Source organism: Pipra filicauda, unplaced genomic scaffold (assembly GCF_003945595.2).
Source record: "Pipra filicauda isolate LSUMZ 115617 unplaced genomic scaffold, ASM394559v2 scaffold419_size605101_pilon, whole genome shotgun sequence".
Classification (NCBI taxonomy): domain Eukaryota; kingdom Metazoa; phylum Chordata; class Aves; order Passeriformes; family Pipridae; genus Pipra; species Pipra filicauda.
Genome location: NW_024104553.1, coordinates 362,210 through 380,025, shown reverse-complemented (window position 1 = coordinate 380,025; position 17,816 = coordinate 362,210). Strand labels below are relative to the sequence as shown.

General features: G+C 55.2%; 1 protein-coding gene across 4 annotated transcripts; it reads right to left on the bottom strand.

The window, feature by feature from the left end:
• Window positions 1-299: 299 nt before the first annotated feature.
• On the bottom strand, window positions 300-13,042 carry SRF (serum response factor). 4 transcript variants are annotated; one of them, XM_027742856.2, is made up of 8 exons: window positions 12,478-13,028; window positions 10,896-11,162; window positions 5,760-6,018; window positions 5,242-5,421; window positions 3,528-3,647; window positions 2,638-2,829; window positions 2,029-2,105; window positions 300-1,762 (listed from the first exon to the last, which is right to left on the bottom strand). In XM_027742856.2, the coding sequence occupies exons 1-8, from the start codon at window positions 12,916-12,918 to the stop codon at window positions 1,667-1,669; spliced, it is 1,632 nt and encodes a 543-aa protein (XP_027598657.1). In that variant the 5' UTR covers window positions 12,919-13,028; the 3' UTR covers window positions 300-1,666. The 4 variants fall into 4 exon arrangements, with proteins under 4 accessions (XP_027598657.1, XP_039241463.1, XP_027598658.1 ...); XM_039385529.1 differs by lacking the exon at window positions 2,638-2,829 and having other exon boundaries at window positions 12,478-13,029; XM_027742857.2 differs by lacking the exon at window positions 5,242-5,421.
• Between the last annotated feature and the right edge of the window lie 4,774 nt (window positions 13,043-17,816).

Genomic DNA, 17,816 nt, shown 5'->3' with positions numbered 1-17,816 from the left:
CCCTGCTCCTGAGGAATGGGTTTCCCACTTCTAGAAACTAGCCACTGCTTCACTCACTTTCTGCCCATTGAGCCTAGAATGATGAGTCCTCAGTATAGATAAGTGGGAAACAAGCATCCCACTCAGTTGAGCTTGATCCCTGGCACATGCTGGTGGATGAAGAGTGTGGCTTAAACGCTAATGCTGAGGGAACATGTCCAAGGTTACAATACAAACTCAAAAGCAAGGCCCCTTTCCTGCCTCCATGCCCACCCACCCACCCCTCTCCCATCCCCCTGGTACAAACCCCATTAAAACTGTACAGGAGCCAAACTTTTATTCCTTAAAGAATTACATAAATACTGAGTTTAACACTTAGAAAAATAAAGTAATTTTCTTTTTTTTTTTTTTCCTCCAAGGCTTCTTTTGTCTTTAACTTAAAAAAAAAAAAAAGTTACAGTAGCTGCTTCTTCTCCTAAGGATTCAGCAGCTTCTCTCACTTGCTCACTCTCCCTCCAGGGACAGGGCTAGGTAGCAGAGCCATTCACAGCAACTCCCATGCAGGACCAAGCATGCTCCAGCCCTTCTCCCTCCAGCCTTGCTGAGCCTGTACAGGCATCACAGCTGTTCCTCCACAGCCCAGGATGGCCTGCAGATCACCCTGATGCTCAGAGGAAGAGCCTGGCACCTGCCCAGCAGCTCAATGCCCCATGGGCTCTTCCCTTTGACATTTGAGTTGTTTCTCCACCTTGCATCAGACACAGAAATTTAGAACACGCCGGCTGGAGCTGCAGGGGGATGTAAGAAGGACCCAGCCACGTTCCCCTGGGTGTACGGAGTCCACAAGCAGGGCGAGGGCTGAGAGTGTGGGGCTGAGCAGAGCACAGAGCCCCTGAGGAGTTCACCAGGGCATCATTGTGTTCCTGGACATCTACAGACCACCTCAGCTGTGCAAGGGCAGCCACTGGGGCTGGGCCAATCAGGCTGAAGATCTGCCAGGCAGCCCAGGGAGGAGGCACTAAGGGCAGAGGGCTCACTGTAGTGCATACAAGGAGGACAGGGCCACGTGCCAACAGCTGTGCCCTGCCCTCCAGAAGGAGGGCGCACAGGCCTAGAGATGCACATGCAAGCTGGCCCCTCTCTCCCGTCCAGAGCCCAGGGTGAGTTGCTGCAGCCAGGACCTGTCACCCCACAAAGGCACATTGCTGAGGCCAGCAGCACAGCCTCAACCCACTCTGCTCTGAGCTGCGCCTGCGTGATTGCTCCGAGACTGAGCTGAGCCCCACGCAGAGTAAACACTCATGGGCAAGGTGACTCGGAGCGCCCAGAAGGAGCCAGAGCCTTCAGCTGGGAATGGCCCGCAGTATTTATTTACAGTGCAGAGCAATCCTCCCCTCGAGAGACAAATTTCTTTGGCTGGCGTGAGACAAGCACAGCTATTGCAGCATCCAAATGCCCCAAGCCCTGCATGGCCCCAGCACCGCTCCACCCCAGGTGGGTTCTGCAGCCCCACGCGCATGCCTGTGTGCGTGGGGGTGGGCGAGTGCGTGTGTGTGTGCATGTGTGGATGAAGGAAACGTGAAAAGGCAACAATAAATAACTGGTGCAGTCTGTATGAGAAGGAATTGCCACCAGCCCCAACACTGGCACGACAAGCCAGATACAAAAGGCTGGCAGCAGAGGCCTCTCAGTCACTCTTGGCGCTGTGTGAGGTGTCCAAGTTGACCACCTGCAGCTCCGTCAGGCTGCTGCCACTGCTGCTCTGCTGCCCGATGACAGCCATCTAGAGAGAAAAGGGAGGAGGACCGACTGGGGAACAGCATGCCCTGACACCATGCATGCCAGCAGCCAGGGGGGCACTGTCCCTCCTGGGCACCTGTCCACGGAGGACAAAACTGCGTCACCCAAAGGTGGGTGGCACTGACAGCTTTCCCAGACCTTGAGGACTGACCCTACCCAGCCAGGTCTGCCCACGTACACAAAGGATGTGCAGGCAGGAGCAGAGCAAGAATACCCCCTGAACACCTGCAAGTACTACTCTGTGCCTACCTGGTGAAGCTGGACAGCTGAGACTGGGATCTGAACAGTGCCTGATGGGGCTGTCAGGAACACTTGGGGGACGCCACCTGCCACAGAGAGAAGCACAAATGACACTGTCCCTTAAACAGTGCTGCCCACTTGGATCCATTCTCTGAGCTCCATGGAGCTTCACAAGGACAAAGCTGCCAGTCTGCATACATAGAGGCATTCCAGAAGAAAGCCACATGCATTAGTTTTCCAGATGCTGGGAGAAGCAGGCACAAGTCCTCAATCCAAGTCTTGACCACATGGCTTCATGCTGTTTAGTTCCCTCATGCAACCACACAACCTCTCCAGAGTCTCCTAGCTCCCTCTGCTGCCTGCCCCACACGCCACCCATCCCAGAATCCCTCACCCTTTTTACCCAGCAAGAGTTCAAGCAATCCTTTGCACAAGAGAATGGCAAGATCTAGAAGTGCACATCAAGCACATCACCCTTGCCAGGCCTTTGTACAGCCACTAGGACTGCTGAGAAGAAAATTCTTGGAAATTAACATACAGCATAAATACATGCAAGAGGAGAAAAATCAGGATGTGGGTGCACTTTAAGGGAGCACTGACCCAGACAGCTCTTCTTACCCTGATCCTGGACCTGGCCGTGGGACACCTGCATCGCTGAGGGCGCCTGTGGGAAAGCGTTGAGGACTGCAAGTCCACCGTCCGCAAGGCCAGATGTGGGCGCATACATCACCGCGTGTGGGCTGGGGTACATCATGTGGCCACCCACAGTGGTTGGCACAGACGACGTCATGATGGTCGCTGGGAGGGTCACTGGCACCAGGACAGACTACATGTGAGCCACATGAAAGGGGTCTGCCACACTCACATGCCTGCTCAGCACCTCTCAGCCATGCTGTGCTGAGGCATGGTGCATGAAGATACCCATCTTGTCTCCCAAGCTCTTGGGGAAAAGTCCCACAGATCAAGTAGAAGAGCTCAAACCTCTCCTTTCATGAGTATGAAGGGGCAGAAAAGCACAGTAGTCAAACATCCCAGGACTAAATTCAACTTGTATCTCAAGTTCCCTGATGAAGTTTTAATAAAGCTGTTGAACTAGATTCAGCCTGCATCCAGGCACCTGAACTCAGAATTTGCCAACAAAGAGATGTCCTCTGCATAGACAGTAAAAATCTCAAGCAGATGTGAGCCAATGCCTTGTGAAGCAATGCTGCCTCACTAAGAAACCATCTGAGAACTGGGTAACCTGTTCCCAGCTCCATGCTGTAAGAGTTAATGATGTATCTGGAGAAGCTCTGAAATCCCTTGGAAGGTGCCCTAGGCACAGCAGCATCTACCTAGATATGGCATAGCACAGGAGCTGGCAACAGGGATCAAGACACCTGGGAAACTGTCAGAAAGGCTGGGATAGAGTTGGTCTGAAGAAGGAAACTGGGCAGGGAGCAAGCACGAGGTCTGTTGGTGTGGGTTGTTATCAGCAGTGGTCAGGAAGGCAGACAGAAGGTGGTTACCTGTTCCGCTGGAAGAGGTCTGGGTAAGGTCAGTGCTGCTGTCACTAGAGGGAGACGTTTGCTGCGGTGCCTGGTGCACCTGGATCGCTTGGACTGGGACCTGCTGAGCCATGGTACCACCTGGGGAGAAAGAAGAACCCATGAGCCTGTGGCTCCACAGGGATACAGGCACTCTGGACCACGTGAAAGCGCCGCAGTCCTTCACTGGCTGCATACAGTTCCACAGCATGACACTGCACTGGGGAAGGCTAGACAAAAGCAGCATGTGGCAGAAACCAAAATGTGTTCTTTCCTGGCACACGGGCCAAGAAGGTAGCTGGCCCACAGAGCTCCAGAGAGTAAAGAACAGGCCACAACAGCTTTTGCCAAACTTCCAGGCATAGTTCAAGAACATCTGGGACCCTCCTCACCATTCCTGGCCCCACCAAGACACAGTACAGAATATGCTGGGAGGAGAGGGCCCAGCATATGCCTCTCCAATGCTCAGACAGCTCTGCAAGGATCATCTCGCTGCACCAAGCAGAACCGCAAGAGCCTAAATGCGCAAACCAGCTGGGCTCTGCTGCCTTCACAGTCTGGAGATCAGCTTGATCCTCCACAGGGCTCTAGGCCACTGCTATCTCAGAGTTTGTGACCTCAAGGACAGCACAGTGCCCTACACAGGCATTACAGAACACGTGGCCTCAAGGCATTGAATCCTAGAGGTGCAGGGGCACAGCCACACAGCCTCTGGCCCAGACCACTCACTGCAAAGCAATTCAGCTCCAGAAACAGAGCTTCGCATAGAAAGCTCCCCTAAGGCTGAGGTCCTGTCTTCAGAGGAAAGAGTAAGGGATGTCAGGGAGCAGGAATCACTGTCCACCTTGCTCAGACGGGGCATCTCCCCACACATCAAACGAGAGAGACATACATCAGTTATTCTCTTAGTTCCTCCAGATCACAAGGGAAATCCAGACCCCTTGCATGGGATCATACTGTCTGCCAGGGCCCATGGGAGCCTTAAGCATTCCAAGAAAGTACCCAGGCTATCAGACTCGTCAACTTGGGTATAAACAGGTAGGACACAAGAAATACTGTCATACCAATGCTGGTCCTCAGATGATGGCTGCCCCACAAAGGAGAGCCTAACCCTGTTCTGAAACTCCAGCCAGGAGCATGTCCAGCCACAGCACCACACCTGGAGAGCCTTGACTCAGCACAAGAAGAAATTCCTACAAAGGACAATGTACACAAGGAAGCACAGCAGCACCACTCCTCTGCTCTGTGTCTCCCCCTAATCACTGTGGTTCAGTGACTGACTGCAGACCCCAACACAAAAGCCAGGGTAGCTGCTACTCAATAAGTAGCCACTGGGCACCTGAGCCCCTGCAGTATCCTTCCATCAATTCTAGCACCACAGTTCAGCCTCAGCACAGCTGCACTGGAGACCTGTCTCCTCTGTGTTTGCTAGCCACAGGCCAAACCCTGGAGCAGAAGACTGAAAACCCACTGCTTCCCTTGGTCTGTATCCCCCAGGATGCCACTCCTGCCTACATCAAGCATTCTCTACCCTGTCTTCCCATCTCTCCCCCGAAGCTACAACAAGGGTACTCTGTGCTCTGCTTCCTCTGTGCTCCCACCTCAGTCAGTGGTCAGCTGTGTGGTCAGGACCAGGACCCGCACAGACACCTCCATCCCCCCACCTCTAGCAAGCGGAGGAGAAGCGAGTGCTGACCTGTCAGCGACACGATCTGCCCTCCAGCTCTGGCAGGGAAGCGGAAGACTGTCTGTTGTGCCTGCTGCAGCTGTCCAGCTGTACCTGTGACCACCTGGCCCTGCTGGCTGGAAAGAGCCAGAGAGTGCGGCTGTAACTGAGTGAGAGGAATGGTAGGGGTCCCCGGAGAAAGGGAAGCACCTGCCAAAAGGAGGGAGAAAGAAAGGCTTTGTCACCACCAGCTCTTTTCACTCCCTCCAGGCTTCTTGGTGCTGTCCTGGGGTCCTAGCTCAGCTCCCTGCCACCTCCCAGCAGCAGGGCCAGCTAGCAGCACTCTAAGGAAACGGTCACTACATGACCCTTCCCCAGCCACTGGCCTGGCTGGGTTTGGACAAGGAATCTCAGCCAGGTTCACCTTACAGCAACAACCCACTCTGCTTCCCTTCTGCCACTAGGCCTCCTCTTCCCCAGAGAGAACAGCAACATACTCCAGGTGCCAAGACAGACAGATGCAGCCCTCAGCCCCTAAAGGCACTGACCTGACATGAGGGTGAAGCCAGTGGGTATTGGCATGAGGCCCCCAGACGTCACTGCACTGGCTCCAGTAGTCTTCAGCACTGTCCCGTTGGCACTGGTGACGGCATTGGGGCTGATGCTGGCAGACACTGGTGCCAGGTAATTAGTGATGGGGAATGACGGGCCACTGCTGACCTGCATGGAGGTTGAGGTGGTGGGGGCTGTCTGGATGGACGTTGTTCCTGGCAGGTTGGTGACAGCGAATGCGGGTTTCAGTGCATCCTACAAAAGAAGAGATGGTGAAAACTCAGACCAGCCCATGAGACTTCTGCCCACGACACCAAACCAGGCTCTGTAGGTTGCATCCCCTTGCCAAATCATACCCTCAATAGCCTGCTGCCAGCACATGGAGGAGAGCAGAGAAGAGTTGCTTGTACAAACATGAGGAAACTGTACCCAATAATGCAGCATGAGGAGAGCTAGAGAGTGCTCAGCATAAACTCTGGATACAAGCCCAGGGCCACACAGATCCCCTGAGAGCCTTCCCTGCAATGCATCAGGGGAAAAAGCAACCCTTCCCCTCCCCAGGAGTCCCTAAAACATCTAAGAGGAGAATAGCCTCTTTTTGGCACACAACAGGTAAAAGCAGTTCTTGCAGGGACAGATGTAAAGGCATACACTGCCTCCTGTCAGGAACACACAGCACTTCCCTTGAGGCAGGAAACACACAACCAAGAACAAGCCGAGAACTGGCTCTTAAAGGCAGCTGTATGCTGAAAGCAGCAAGGGAGAGGTGAGCAAAGGCAAACCTGGACACTAGGGAGACCCAGACCTGACAGCAGCTTTGGCAGGCCCTGGGGAATGCCCCAACAAATCTCCTGGAGTAAAGGCAGTAGAAAGCACCTATTTGCAAATCTACTAGCAGGAGACGGGCACAAGGCAAATGCTTCCAAAGGACCCTACGCGTCAGCTACAGCCAGCACACAGCACAGTCCTGCAAGGAGCATCAGAGCACTATGCCTGAGGACAGCATTGCCAGAGAAGCTGAGCACCAGGGAAAGGGCCCTGTGCTGGGCCAACACTAGCCTCGGAGACTGGTCTGCCAGGTCTGGAAACAAGGGAGGAATGCGTGTGCCAGGCTGCAGAGCACATAACACCCTGGTTTCCACAGCCACAAAGCACGAAGCTGGATGTGGCTTGGGTCTGCAGAAACCAACCAAGCCTTGCTGTCTCTAACAGTCATATTTCACCTAACATGCCTCTGTCCGCCAAATCCCCTTTCAAATACCCAGGGTCCCCATGGCTCCTCCCCGCCCTGCTCATCTGGCCAAGAGCACACTAAGAATGCACTGCTTCACAGGAGACCATGTCACAAGCCACAAGGGACCTGCCATCCCCATGTCCTGCCACAGCTGCCAGTACGCCTGGGAAGAGTTAAGGTTGCCACACTCCCACCCCTCCCACTGCAGGCTGGTGGGCCCAGCTCTCCCACGTGCTAAGCCTTGTTCCCAGCTTGTCAGGCTGCCAGGAACAAGGAATTCACAGCTCAACGAACAGCTAAAAAAGGGAAGGCAGCCCATTTTGGACAGGGGGATCCAATCCCAGGCACTCAGTCGTGCCCCAGGGCCTGGGGAGGGAGGAGAGTAACACCCTTGGCACCGCAGTGCCTGAAGTCCAAATTAGAAGAGGCACGTGATAACGGAGCAGAGCCCAGCAGAAGCACTTTCCATTAGCTCAACCACAAACTCCTGCCATCGCACATGGGACACAGGAGGCTGTGGGTGCCCTCCCCATGTGGGTGACAGGGCAGAGCTCTCCCCAGCCCACTGAAGAGCCAGAGCAGAGTGGGGCAGGACAGATCCTGTTTCCAGTTGGAAAAGCCAGGGTTCCACATCCCCAGCTATAGCTTTAAAGCAGTACACCCTTGAGACATTGTCCCCAGGCAGCCAGGGCACTCCATTCTCTCAGGGCTTGAGGAGACATCCCAAAAAGTTCACAGCACTCTACTCAAGAGGATTCCCAGGGCTCCCTAGAAGCATAAGGGCAAACCTCAGTATCATGAGAGCAGCAAAGGTGCTTGGAGAGTTGTTGCCAGCAGGCTTGAACCATGCATGCTCCATCTCTGCACTCCCTGTTCTGACACAGGGGAGACTCAGATTCCTTCCATCTTTATTGTGTTTGTCTTGAGCTGAATCAATAGCTCCCAATACAGAAAGAGAGCTGGGAAAGGCTTTGGGATTGGACACCCGCTGCCACATACCCATGATTGTCTGGGGTGCCTCAGTGACCCTGGGCTCCTTGGCTTTCCCCAGCACCCTGCAAAGCCCAGACTACATGCATGAGGCCAGCCTTCAATAGGAGCCAAGCCATGGATCACCTTCAGCAGAGGTTACCCAAGGGGCCGTGGACAAGCCTTGAGGCAAACAGCAGCCCTGAACTCCATTCCCTTCCCGATCCAGCTGCATGTCCATTCCTCGTCACAGCTCAGTGCAAACTTCAGTTTGCAGAGCAGTGTCTGGGAACAAGCACAGAGCAGAGAGGTGCAGCATAGCAGCAGATGTCTGCCCGCACCCACATCACTGCTTTACAGAATGAGTGGATCACATAACCACACCCAAGAGATTGCACACGGACAGTGTCCTTTGGGGCCTGCAAAAGATGAGACAGGTCAGTGCACAACAGTATCATCACAAGGATACAGCATGCCCCGATCCCAGCTGTGGTCCGAGCTCAGCACCGTGGCAGAGAGTTTGGGTCTGGCACAACAGGAGAGTCTCATAGCTGCTGCTGGCTGTAGCACAGAGGAATGCCAGCAGGCTGCTGACTGCAGGTAACAGCCTGGCTGCATTGTCTTCCCAACTCTGCTGCAGCAGCTGAACACAAGCAGGTTTTGTCCACACAGAGATCTGGAAAGCAGAGTTCACACAGAAAGGCCAGAAAGCCTCTCAGAGCATCCTATGCAGCTGGACCCGATCGTCCAGGCTCTGAATCTCCTGCCACCTCCTCCAGTGAGGTACCTGTGTAACCCAGCCATGTGTACCACCCATCCCTCAGCAAATGCCAGCCACCTAGCATTGCCCACTGACAGGCTCCCTTAATTCTCAAAGGACTTCTTGGTCTATCTGAATCAGGCTGATCTCTGCCAGAGCACCAAGCAGACTTCCAGGCCTGCAGAAGGCACAGTAGGACTGGGGATGGTCAGGGTAGGACTGTCCCTAGCCCCAGGGCTTGCCTTGACAGGAACTCTCAGCAGGTCAGGGTGGGTTTAATCAGAACGTCAAGCAGAAGACAGGGCCATAGAGCTCCTCCAGCCTCACATCAAATGCTGGCTGTGGCCACAAAGCACCCCACACTAAGCATTACCACTGGGATGGAGCTTGCAGTGTTGCATCAGAAAGTGGGAAAAGAGAAGTTGTGTTAAGAAGATCTCTGCAGAGTAAGTGCACCCCAAGAAAACAGTTCATTTGGGGCTAATTAGCAGTACTTTCAGGAAGAATCTAAAGGGATATGATGCGGACAAGTCCCATGCTAGGGACAGATCAGCTGCCACGCACAGTGCTTCCTGCACCTCCAAATTACTCCAGGCACAAGTAATTCGTCTCATTACAAAATGCTCACAGAACTTGTCTTTTCATCCAGGAGAAGCCCAAGAGACACAAGTCCTTACAAACATAGGCTGCACAAGGGAGAGATTGCTGGTGATAGCTGGCTCCTCTGCCTACTGGAAAGGGCTGACACAGTTCACACTGAGAATCAGAGGCACTCAGGGAAGACATGCCAGACTGGGATAGCCCAGACTGGTGTTGGGCTCTCATCAGAAGGAAGCCTTCCTAAGGACTCTTCTGGGCTCCTGCACAGAGTCTCCAGTCAGGAACACTTTGGCCCACCACAGCTCCTCTGTTTCCAGGGATCTCTGGGACTGCTGATGTTTCTCAGGGCTCAGCAGCAATAAGCTTGTGCTTGGTGCAGCACTGCACACATGTGGGGAAGTGACCATGGGGGCTGCTGGGCACCCAGCAGCACTGTGACCAGAGCTGTTGTGCTGTCATAGCATAAAAACAGGCAGCTGAACACCCCTGAAGCCCCAGGCAACATGCTGAGCACATGTCAGGGCTGCACTCACTACCTTTGTGATTACTCCACAGAGATCTCAAGGTTCTATCTGCTTAATGTTTAGCGGCTACTGCATGGCAAGGATGCTGCTGTGGCTTGTACATAAATGGTTGGAGAGCTCCTAGAGCAAGGCCACAGTTCACCTGGAAGGATACTTCTGCAGCAAGCCCAGTACTCATGCCACAGGCACAAGTACAAGACTGCTCTAACTCACAGCACCCAAGGGCACTGCACACAGATCTGGGAAGCTGTGGCTCAACTCCAAATTCAGCATGTCATCCCAGTCTTGCACCACAAACTTCCCTACCTCCCACCTCCAAGCACCTGTGGACCCAAGCACCAGCCTGCAAAGGAAGTAGGAGGGATACAGGAGACGGCTTTCTTGCAACAGCTGTGAGGAACAGCATCAGGGAATGCAGGGATAAGACAGAGCCCTTCCAGCAGAAAAGTACTATTGCCTGACTCAACACCCACGGGCAGGCCACCCTGAGCAAAAGGCCACAAGTAACACAGGCAGGCAATGGCCAGTGTCTGCAAGGACAACAGGCCGGGAGCAGAAATGGCCTGTCCAGCCAAATGTTTCCATTCCCCATGTCCTCCCTGCCCCCTTCCAAAACAGCACCAAAGCAAGAGACAGCTGCAGCTTATAAGGAATGTGAGGGGCCCTGCCAGGGACTCTGGCGAGGGAAACCAGGCCTTATAAGGCCATGGAGGCAGAATCAAATTTTTATCAATGAGTGCGAGAGCATGGAGACGCCTGGGGAGAGATAACAGTGCTGAAAGCTGGCCAGGGGGGTGGGCTGGGCCAGTGGGGAGCCATGCTGCAAAGGCCAGGACCAGGACACCTGCCACCCGCTTCCCTCCCTCTTCAAAGCACCACTGTTGTCAGCCAAGGAGTCAATCCCAAGAGCACACAGCACAAGCTCACTGCAGCTGCAGTAAAAGGGGATCCATCCCCAGCTCCCTAAGCTGCTATTTAAAGAGGCCTGGGGATGATCAGGGCTCCTAGCACAGGCCATGCCTCCTTGGGTGCCCAGGAACATTACCTTGGTCTCCCCACTGCTGTCCGACTCAGACACCTGGTAGGTGAGGTCCGTCTCCTCAAAGCCCGTGGCACTCATGCGCTGATCAGTGGTGGGGTCCGAGCGTGGGGGTGAGTCCGGGGAATTGAGGCATGTTTGGATCAGCGCCTTCCCTGTCTCACTGGTGATCATGGGCTGCAGCTTCCGTGTGGCAAACGTGTACACATGGCCTGTCTCGCTGGCCACCAACAGCAGGACTTGAGTGCCAGTCAGTGTGGAAAGCTCGTAGGCCTGCCAGCAGCACAAGGGAAGAAGAGGGAGTCAGGGAAGTCAGAAGAGGTGACAGGGACAACATAAAGTGCAGGACAAGAGTCACTGCATGTCCCTGCACTCCCAGCATGGCTGTCCTGTTCCTCACACCAGCTCAGGCTTCCTGTCATGCCAGAGGAGCTGTGGCCTCTAAAACCAACCCAAGATTGGTTCTGTACAGGTTGAACTGTCTCGAGCTGTGTCTCCACCCCCTTTAGCATGCCCTTAGGTGATGCTGCCTGCCAAGAGGCCGCAGGTAGAGTGGTCCCCTCAGTAGAGCAGTCTGAGAACACAGGGACAATGAAATATCTCCATTCTGGAAATCCCACTCTCCTGTCCAGACACATCCGGATGTCTCTCCTCCTCACCTCTGTGAAAAGATGTTACTGGGCCTACACTGTCTGTTACATTGTAACAATGTTACAATGTCTCTGCTACCTTGTTCCCCTTACTGACACTCCATTCGGACTAGGACTCAGATTCCTCTCTCAGGCTTCACAGTCCTGAGCACAGCTGCACCCAAGCAGCACTGCACCATCCCCCAGGTGAATACCTGTGGACTAGGAAGTACACTCTTCATATGCCATCACTGCACACTACAAGCTTCCACAGACAGGATGTCCTAATTCTACATCCCGTACACCCAGGATGTGTCCAGTGGAACCCCATACCCATTCCCACCTTCCCAGGGTGCATGATGCCCAACTCAGCTGGGGTGCAGCACTGCCCAGTTGTTCAGAAGATGCTATGAGCACCACCAGGGATGCAGGCGAGCCAGCTGCTTCCAATCGCCCACAAATTCCCCCAAGTTTCTAATCTGTCTTTGCACACCAGGAACCACGGAGCGCACTCTGGACCGGCCGAGACGTGGCGTTAGTCCCTTCCGCGGCCCGAGGAGCCAGCCCTGCCGGGCCCCTTTGCGGGGCAGGGCAGCCCAGCTGTGCCACCAAACACCCAACGACGGCTCACAGCGTGGAGCGGCCCAGAGGTGGACGCTGCACCGGGATGGGCTTCCCTAGGCATACGAGACGTCCGTGGACCGCCAGGCACACCCACATCCCCCGGCCGCGGGGGTTCCCGCTCCTGGCCGCCCAGCTCCCCGCCTGAGGCTCCCGCGCAGCCCCCCGGAAAGGGCTGGTGCCGGGCCGCCCCCCTCCGGTCCGCGGGACCGGGAAGCCTCAGCCGTTTCCGGGCACGGCCCGCTCCGCGCTCGGCCGGGGTCCCACGGGCAGGTGGGACGCGGCCCACACCCCCGGCCAGGCCGACCCCCTCGCCGGCCGTAGTCGCGGGGCCGCACCTTCTTCATGATGCCGGTCTTCCTCTTGCTGAAGGTGGTGTAGCGCCGCAGCTTGTTGTCGATGAACTCCATCTTGATCTTCACCCGGCCCCGCGTCTTCTTCCCAGGCTTGGCGCCGCTCACGGCCCCACCGCCCCCGCCGCCGCTGTAGGCGGCCGCCGCCGCCGCTCCCGCCGCGGGCCCCGCCGCCACCGCCGCTGCCGCCTCGGCCAGGCCACGCTTCACGCCGCGCCGCTCGCCGCCCAGCTCCTCCTCCTCGGCCGACTCCGAGTCGCCCTCGCTGCCACTGTACAGCGCCTCCCGCTCCAGGCGGCCCCCGGGCGCCCCCGCCGCCGCCCCGCCGCCGTTCGCCCCACGCGGCACCGGCGACCGGCCCAGCCCGGAGCTGCGGGCCAGCGCGGCGGCGGCGCCGTTCCCAGCCCCGGCCTGGCTCGGCAACATCGCGGCGGCGAGCGCGGGTCGGGTCGGGCCGGGTCAAGCCGGCCCCGCCATGGCCCCGCCGCGCTCCGCGCTCACGGCCCCGCTCCGCCGCCGCCCCCGCCGCGCCGCGCCGCCCCCATATAAAGCGATACAATGTTGCCTTTTATGGCGAAGGTGCTCCTTATATGGGGCGAGCCGGCGCCCCGCCGGGAGGCGCCGTCCCATTGGCTAGCGGCTGCCGAGCACCGGCGCCCATTGGCCGGCGGCTGGCGTTTGATTTGCATACGGCCCGACCGCGCTCGCGTCACCCCCGGGTTGAAACACGCAGGGAGGCTCTTAAAGGGACCGCACGGCCGGGCGGGCGGAGTTGGGCCCGGCCCAGCCCAGCTGGGGTCGGTTCGGCCCGGCCCGGCCGTCCTGCGGCAGGGCGGAGAAGCGAGGGCTTAGACGCCCGCGCTGCCAGCCCTCCCCTCGCCCTCTGTTCCTACCGCCAGCTCCAGGCAGTCGGTTCCTCGTAGGGGACACACCACGTGGCTCAAAGATTACCTCGAAATCCTCAGGATCTAGCCAGGAGGGGCTCCGCACCATCCTGCCTGCCTGTAAGTAATGCCACTAGCTGTTGCTCGCGGCAGCTCTCCACCCCGGCTGCTCTCAGACCCTGCAAGGGACAAAGTGCTGTCCCCCTTGTCTCTCTCTGGCTGCAGAGGCAGTGGGAGGGATCTGTGGGCAACGTGGGTGCTCAGGGGTGTGCAGGACACAGGACTGAGCAGATATGTCTGAAATATACATTGCCCAAGCACGGGTTGATCACTAGTCCAAAGAGAAAGGGTCTTGATTTATCAGGATGGGCCACAGCTGCCTTCAAATCCACAGGTGAGGATGAGGATGTACGACAGCCATCCACGGGTACGACAGACCACTTTGTACACTTGGGACGATGGCCGGGCAGGCCCCAGCACAGATGGCAGCCCCTGCCCACCCCTGCTCTGTAGATCAGAGGGCTCCTAGCAGGTGGCACAGGTCACCTCCTCTGCCCAGGTGTGACCCAGGACCTCCACAGGAGGGACAGCCCACATAGCCAGGACAACTGTGTGCAAGGCAGGCTGCCTGTGGGTCAGCAAAGCTGCAGGAGGGACCACAGCCCCAGAGCTCAAAGTTGTGAGAACAAAGTCACATCCTTGGCTGAGGAAAGGGCTCTCTCACACCCTGTCCTACAAACAGGAACTGCACCCCAGGGCAAGACCTCACCTGTGACAGCACCAGCCCTGCCACAGGCCCATCTTGTCTCCTGGGCACCCCACGGAAGGTTCTGCAACTTGCACAAGCCTTTTCCATATCTGCCTCATCACTCAGAGGACATGCACGCTTGCCACCAGTCTTCCTTCACAGCTGTCTCCCCACAGCCCAGGGCCAACCTTCTACAGAGCAAGGGAGTAACTGCAAAACTAAACACGCCCCTCACTGCCACCACCGCCTCCCCCTCCTCCCTGTCAGCCATGCTCCTCCAGTGAGCACACATGCCATTTTTAGCTCCCAGCAGGGCTGCTGGAACTCACATGCCTCCATCACATGCCCTGGCCACCTTCCCTTCAAGCTGAGCACAAACTACACCTAGCACAGGTGAGACTGAGGCCCTTCTATGTCATGCCAGACTGAGAAAAGATCAGCAAGACCCTCTGCATGGCTTGAGGCACCAGTTAGACTGGGAACAATAAACACATAGATCTGACAGCCAGAGCCAGGCCAGTCTGCGTGCCTAGCACAACTGTACAACCATTGCAGGCTACCAGAATTTGGTTTTCTCTTGTTCATGAGATGGCTACACACTCCCTTCCTCTCCCTGGGCCTTCTGATGGCAGGCCATGTGGAGGCCTTTTGCTCCCCAAGCTGCGGGAGGGTCTACACAGGCAAGAGATGAGAGCTGGCTCATCCCTTCTGTTGCCATCTTTTCCCTCCCTGGCCTCATCTTGGGGATGTTTTCCAAGATACTTGTCCTGCTTATTCTCTGAATAGGACCAGAGCCTGCCTCAGCTTCCAGGGATGCCAATCTCTCACCCAGGGCAGTCAGATGCACGCTCTAGAGCCAAACTGTGTCCCCAAGCCACCATCACAGGACACAAGTTACCAGCACGCCCTCCCTAACCAAACCAGCAGGCAGTGACAATGAAAGCAGCTTAAAGCAGGTCTTCAACCACTTGACAGTCCCATTTTATCTTCAGGGCTATTCTCATTTACAACCCCCCAGTCATAAAATTCCCATTTCTAACCCTCTTCTTAAACAGCTTCAGGCACAGCACTTAACACTATGCCATAAAAGCCTCTTAACCTGATTACTCACAAGGTTCCTTCCGGACAAGTTGCCTAACGGCTCCGCTTTAGCATGGGTCCAGCTGCCAGATGCCCCCAGCATCACCCCAACCCTCCTTGCCCCCTTTTCAATCCTCCTCTAGGCCATTGCAACGAGCCCTTCTTCATCCTTTTCCAGCTCTTCATCCATATTTCAACTGGGAAACTATTAAACACCCTCTTCACTGGGTGCTGGGGTTTCATGGTTTCCATCCTGTTCCCGATCTTCCTACTACTGATACTTCAGCTGCTTTTTTTTGACTGCTGCTGAGTACAGATAGCTGCTCTTTTTTTAACAGACAGATCTCTTCTATGAGCAGTAACAATTAGAATGGTGGTACTGCTGCACATGTAAAACTAGGTTAGGGCCTTTCTTAATGCGCTTTTTTGGTCAGCAGAGGGGTGCATGAATGGGGCTGCTCCACGAGGGGTGACTAGACACTAAGGGTGACCCCATGCCCTCATGAACAGGTTCCGCAGTACCTGAGCAGAACTGAGACAAGTGTCGGTATCAGGGTCCATCCACAGAGCAAACAATGAACCAAGTCCAGTATCTACATAGTCATGAGAGAGAGCCAAAATCAGGACTGGATAATAAGGCCTATGTGCCTTATGTACAAGACAAAACCAAGAACGCCTACAAAGTTGCTCAACGCAAACCTGAAGGCCCAGGCTTGAGCTTAAATGCAGCTCAAGAGTGTGTGGAAGTCCCAGTTGAGGCTGCTTAGGACCATTAAGGCCCCTTAGTTCCCCCACAGGTGCTTGACACAGGGCTGCAGAAGATCCACAGGGCAACAGATGAAATTGGAGTAAACCAAAAAGCCACACAGTAGATCTGTGCATTCACTGATCAGGGGTGCTCAAAGTATACATGGGTGCAAGGGGAACTTGGATAACTTTCTGGCAAGAAAAAACATCAAGGACTGCTGGAAATGCCTGGTTTGGAGGTCTTAATGCTTTAGGGAGTTGTTATTGGGACTAACATACACCTGTGCTTGCTCTTCTCTTACACTGTTCAGTAAATGTTCAATTTTGGCCACAGAAGGTGGCCCACTAGGTGAACCTTTGCTCTGATGGAGCCATGCTGTTTTTCCTGGCCCTGGATAATCACATCTTTAAGGTGTTCCTTCAATTTGGGCTGAGGCAATTAAATCCCACCTCTGCCAACTGCCCAAGTCCTCTCATTCTTCTGTAGGGGCTTTGGCTAGGACTGTATTTGCTCAGCTTGCTGTTTCTAATTAGTTTGGCCAACATCTGTCCTATCCCCAAGAATACAGAACATTTTCATGACATCACTTCCAAAAATACACAATCCCAACCCCTGTCACTCAGCACTGTTTGGGTCTGGAGTTTGTCCTAGCTTTGATGACTTTCCATTTGGGTGCTTCCCTGTAGTCACCAGGTCTCGACTGCACAGCAAACAGGTACTCAAGCCTCCAGGATGTGTTGGGATAAAGAAGATAACCCAATCCTGACACTGATCACTGAACAGCTCACTGCAGCCATGGTGTTCCCTCCCAGTACACAAGATACCTGCATGAATAAAGCTGCCAGAACAAGGATGTTACCCAAAAAATCCTTGGCATCTCTGTTTTCTAGTTATGGCATCACTGAGATTCTGCTTGGCTAGACCACTGCAAGTGGCTGCAGGAATCAGCCCAAAGGGTGCAGTGGTCCTGCCTGAAACGAAGGACAGCAGATAGGAAAGTCCACAGGAACAGGATGGATGGGAGAAATGGAACAAAAGAACAGCAAACAGCAAATGTGAGAGGTCACTTGCAAGTTTGAGAGCACATACGCAGCAGTGCTGCAACACTCATGCTTCAAAAGGGTTGTGTGCACATCGGAGAGAGGACTGGGGGGTGACAAGAGGGACATGCAGCTGCAAGGGGGAGAAGGCAAGGCACATCCTGACACAGCCTATAACAGCTCCTCCCAGCACTGCCACCAGTCCCAGGCTGTGGTCAGGCCATCTGGTCACGTAGGCAGCAAGGGTTCAGAGTGGCAGTAACCTGCAGCCAAGTCCACCAGGAGCACTAGGTCTAGTGAACTAGACGTGGTTGTCACCCTCTACAGAGGGGCCCAACACCCAGCCACTGCCAGTCTTAGCTTGCCAAGAGGCCTTGGCTTGGGGAGACTCCATAGCTCCCAGCTGCAACACACAAGTGTTGGAAAACAGACAAACACTTTCGATAACTGTTCTATGGCCAGCAAACTTGCTCGCAGAGTTTCCAAGCAAGCCATTTCCTGGACCAAATTTGAGCTCAGAGTCAGCTAGCACACTTCAAGAAATGAGCCCTTTTCACCCTCCAGTATCTCCGCAGCCTCTCTGGGTAGCAGAGGTGGGAAGGGGATCCTGGACATTTCTGGTCCATGCCTGATTAAAGCAGAGCCATCTAGACTGGATTGTTCAGGACTTAAGTGGTCCAGGGTTGAGCATTTCTGATGATGATGATGGAGATGCTGTAGCTTCTCTGGGACTCAGACCTTTGTTACACTCGAGGGGAAGCATTTTCTCTAATACCCAATATGAAAGTCCCTGGTGCAGCTTACGTCCATCACCTCCAGTTCAG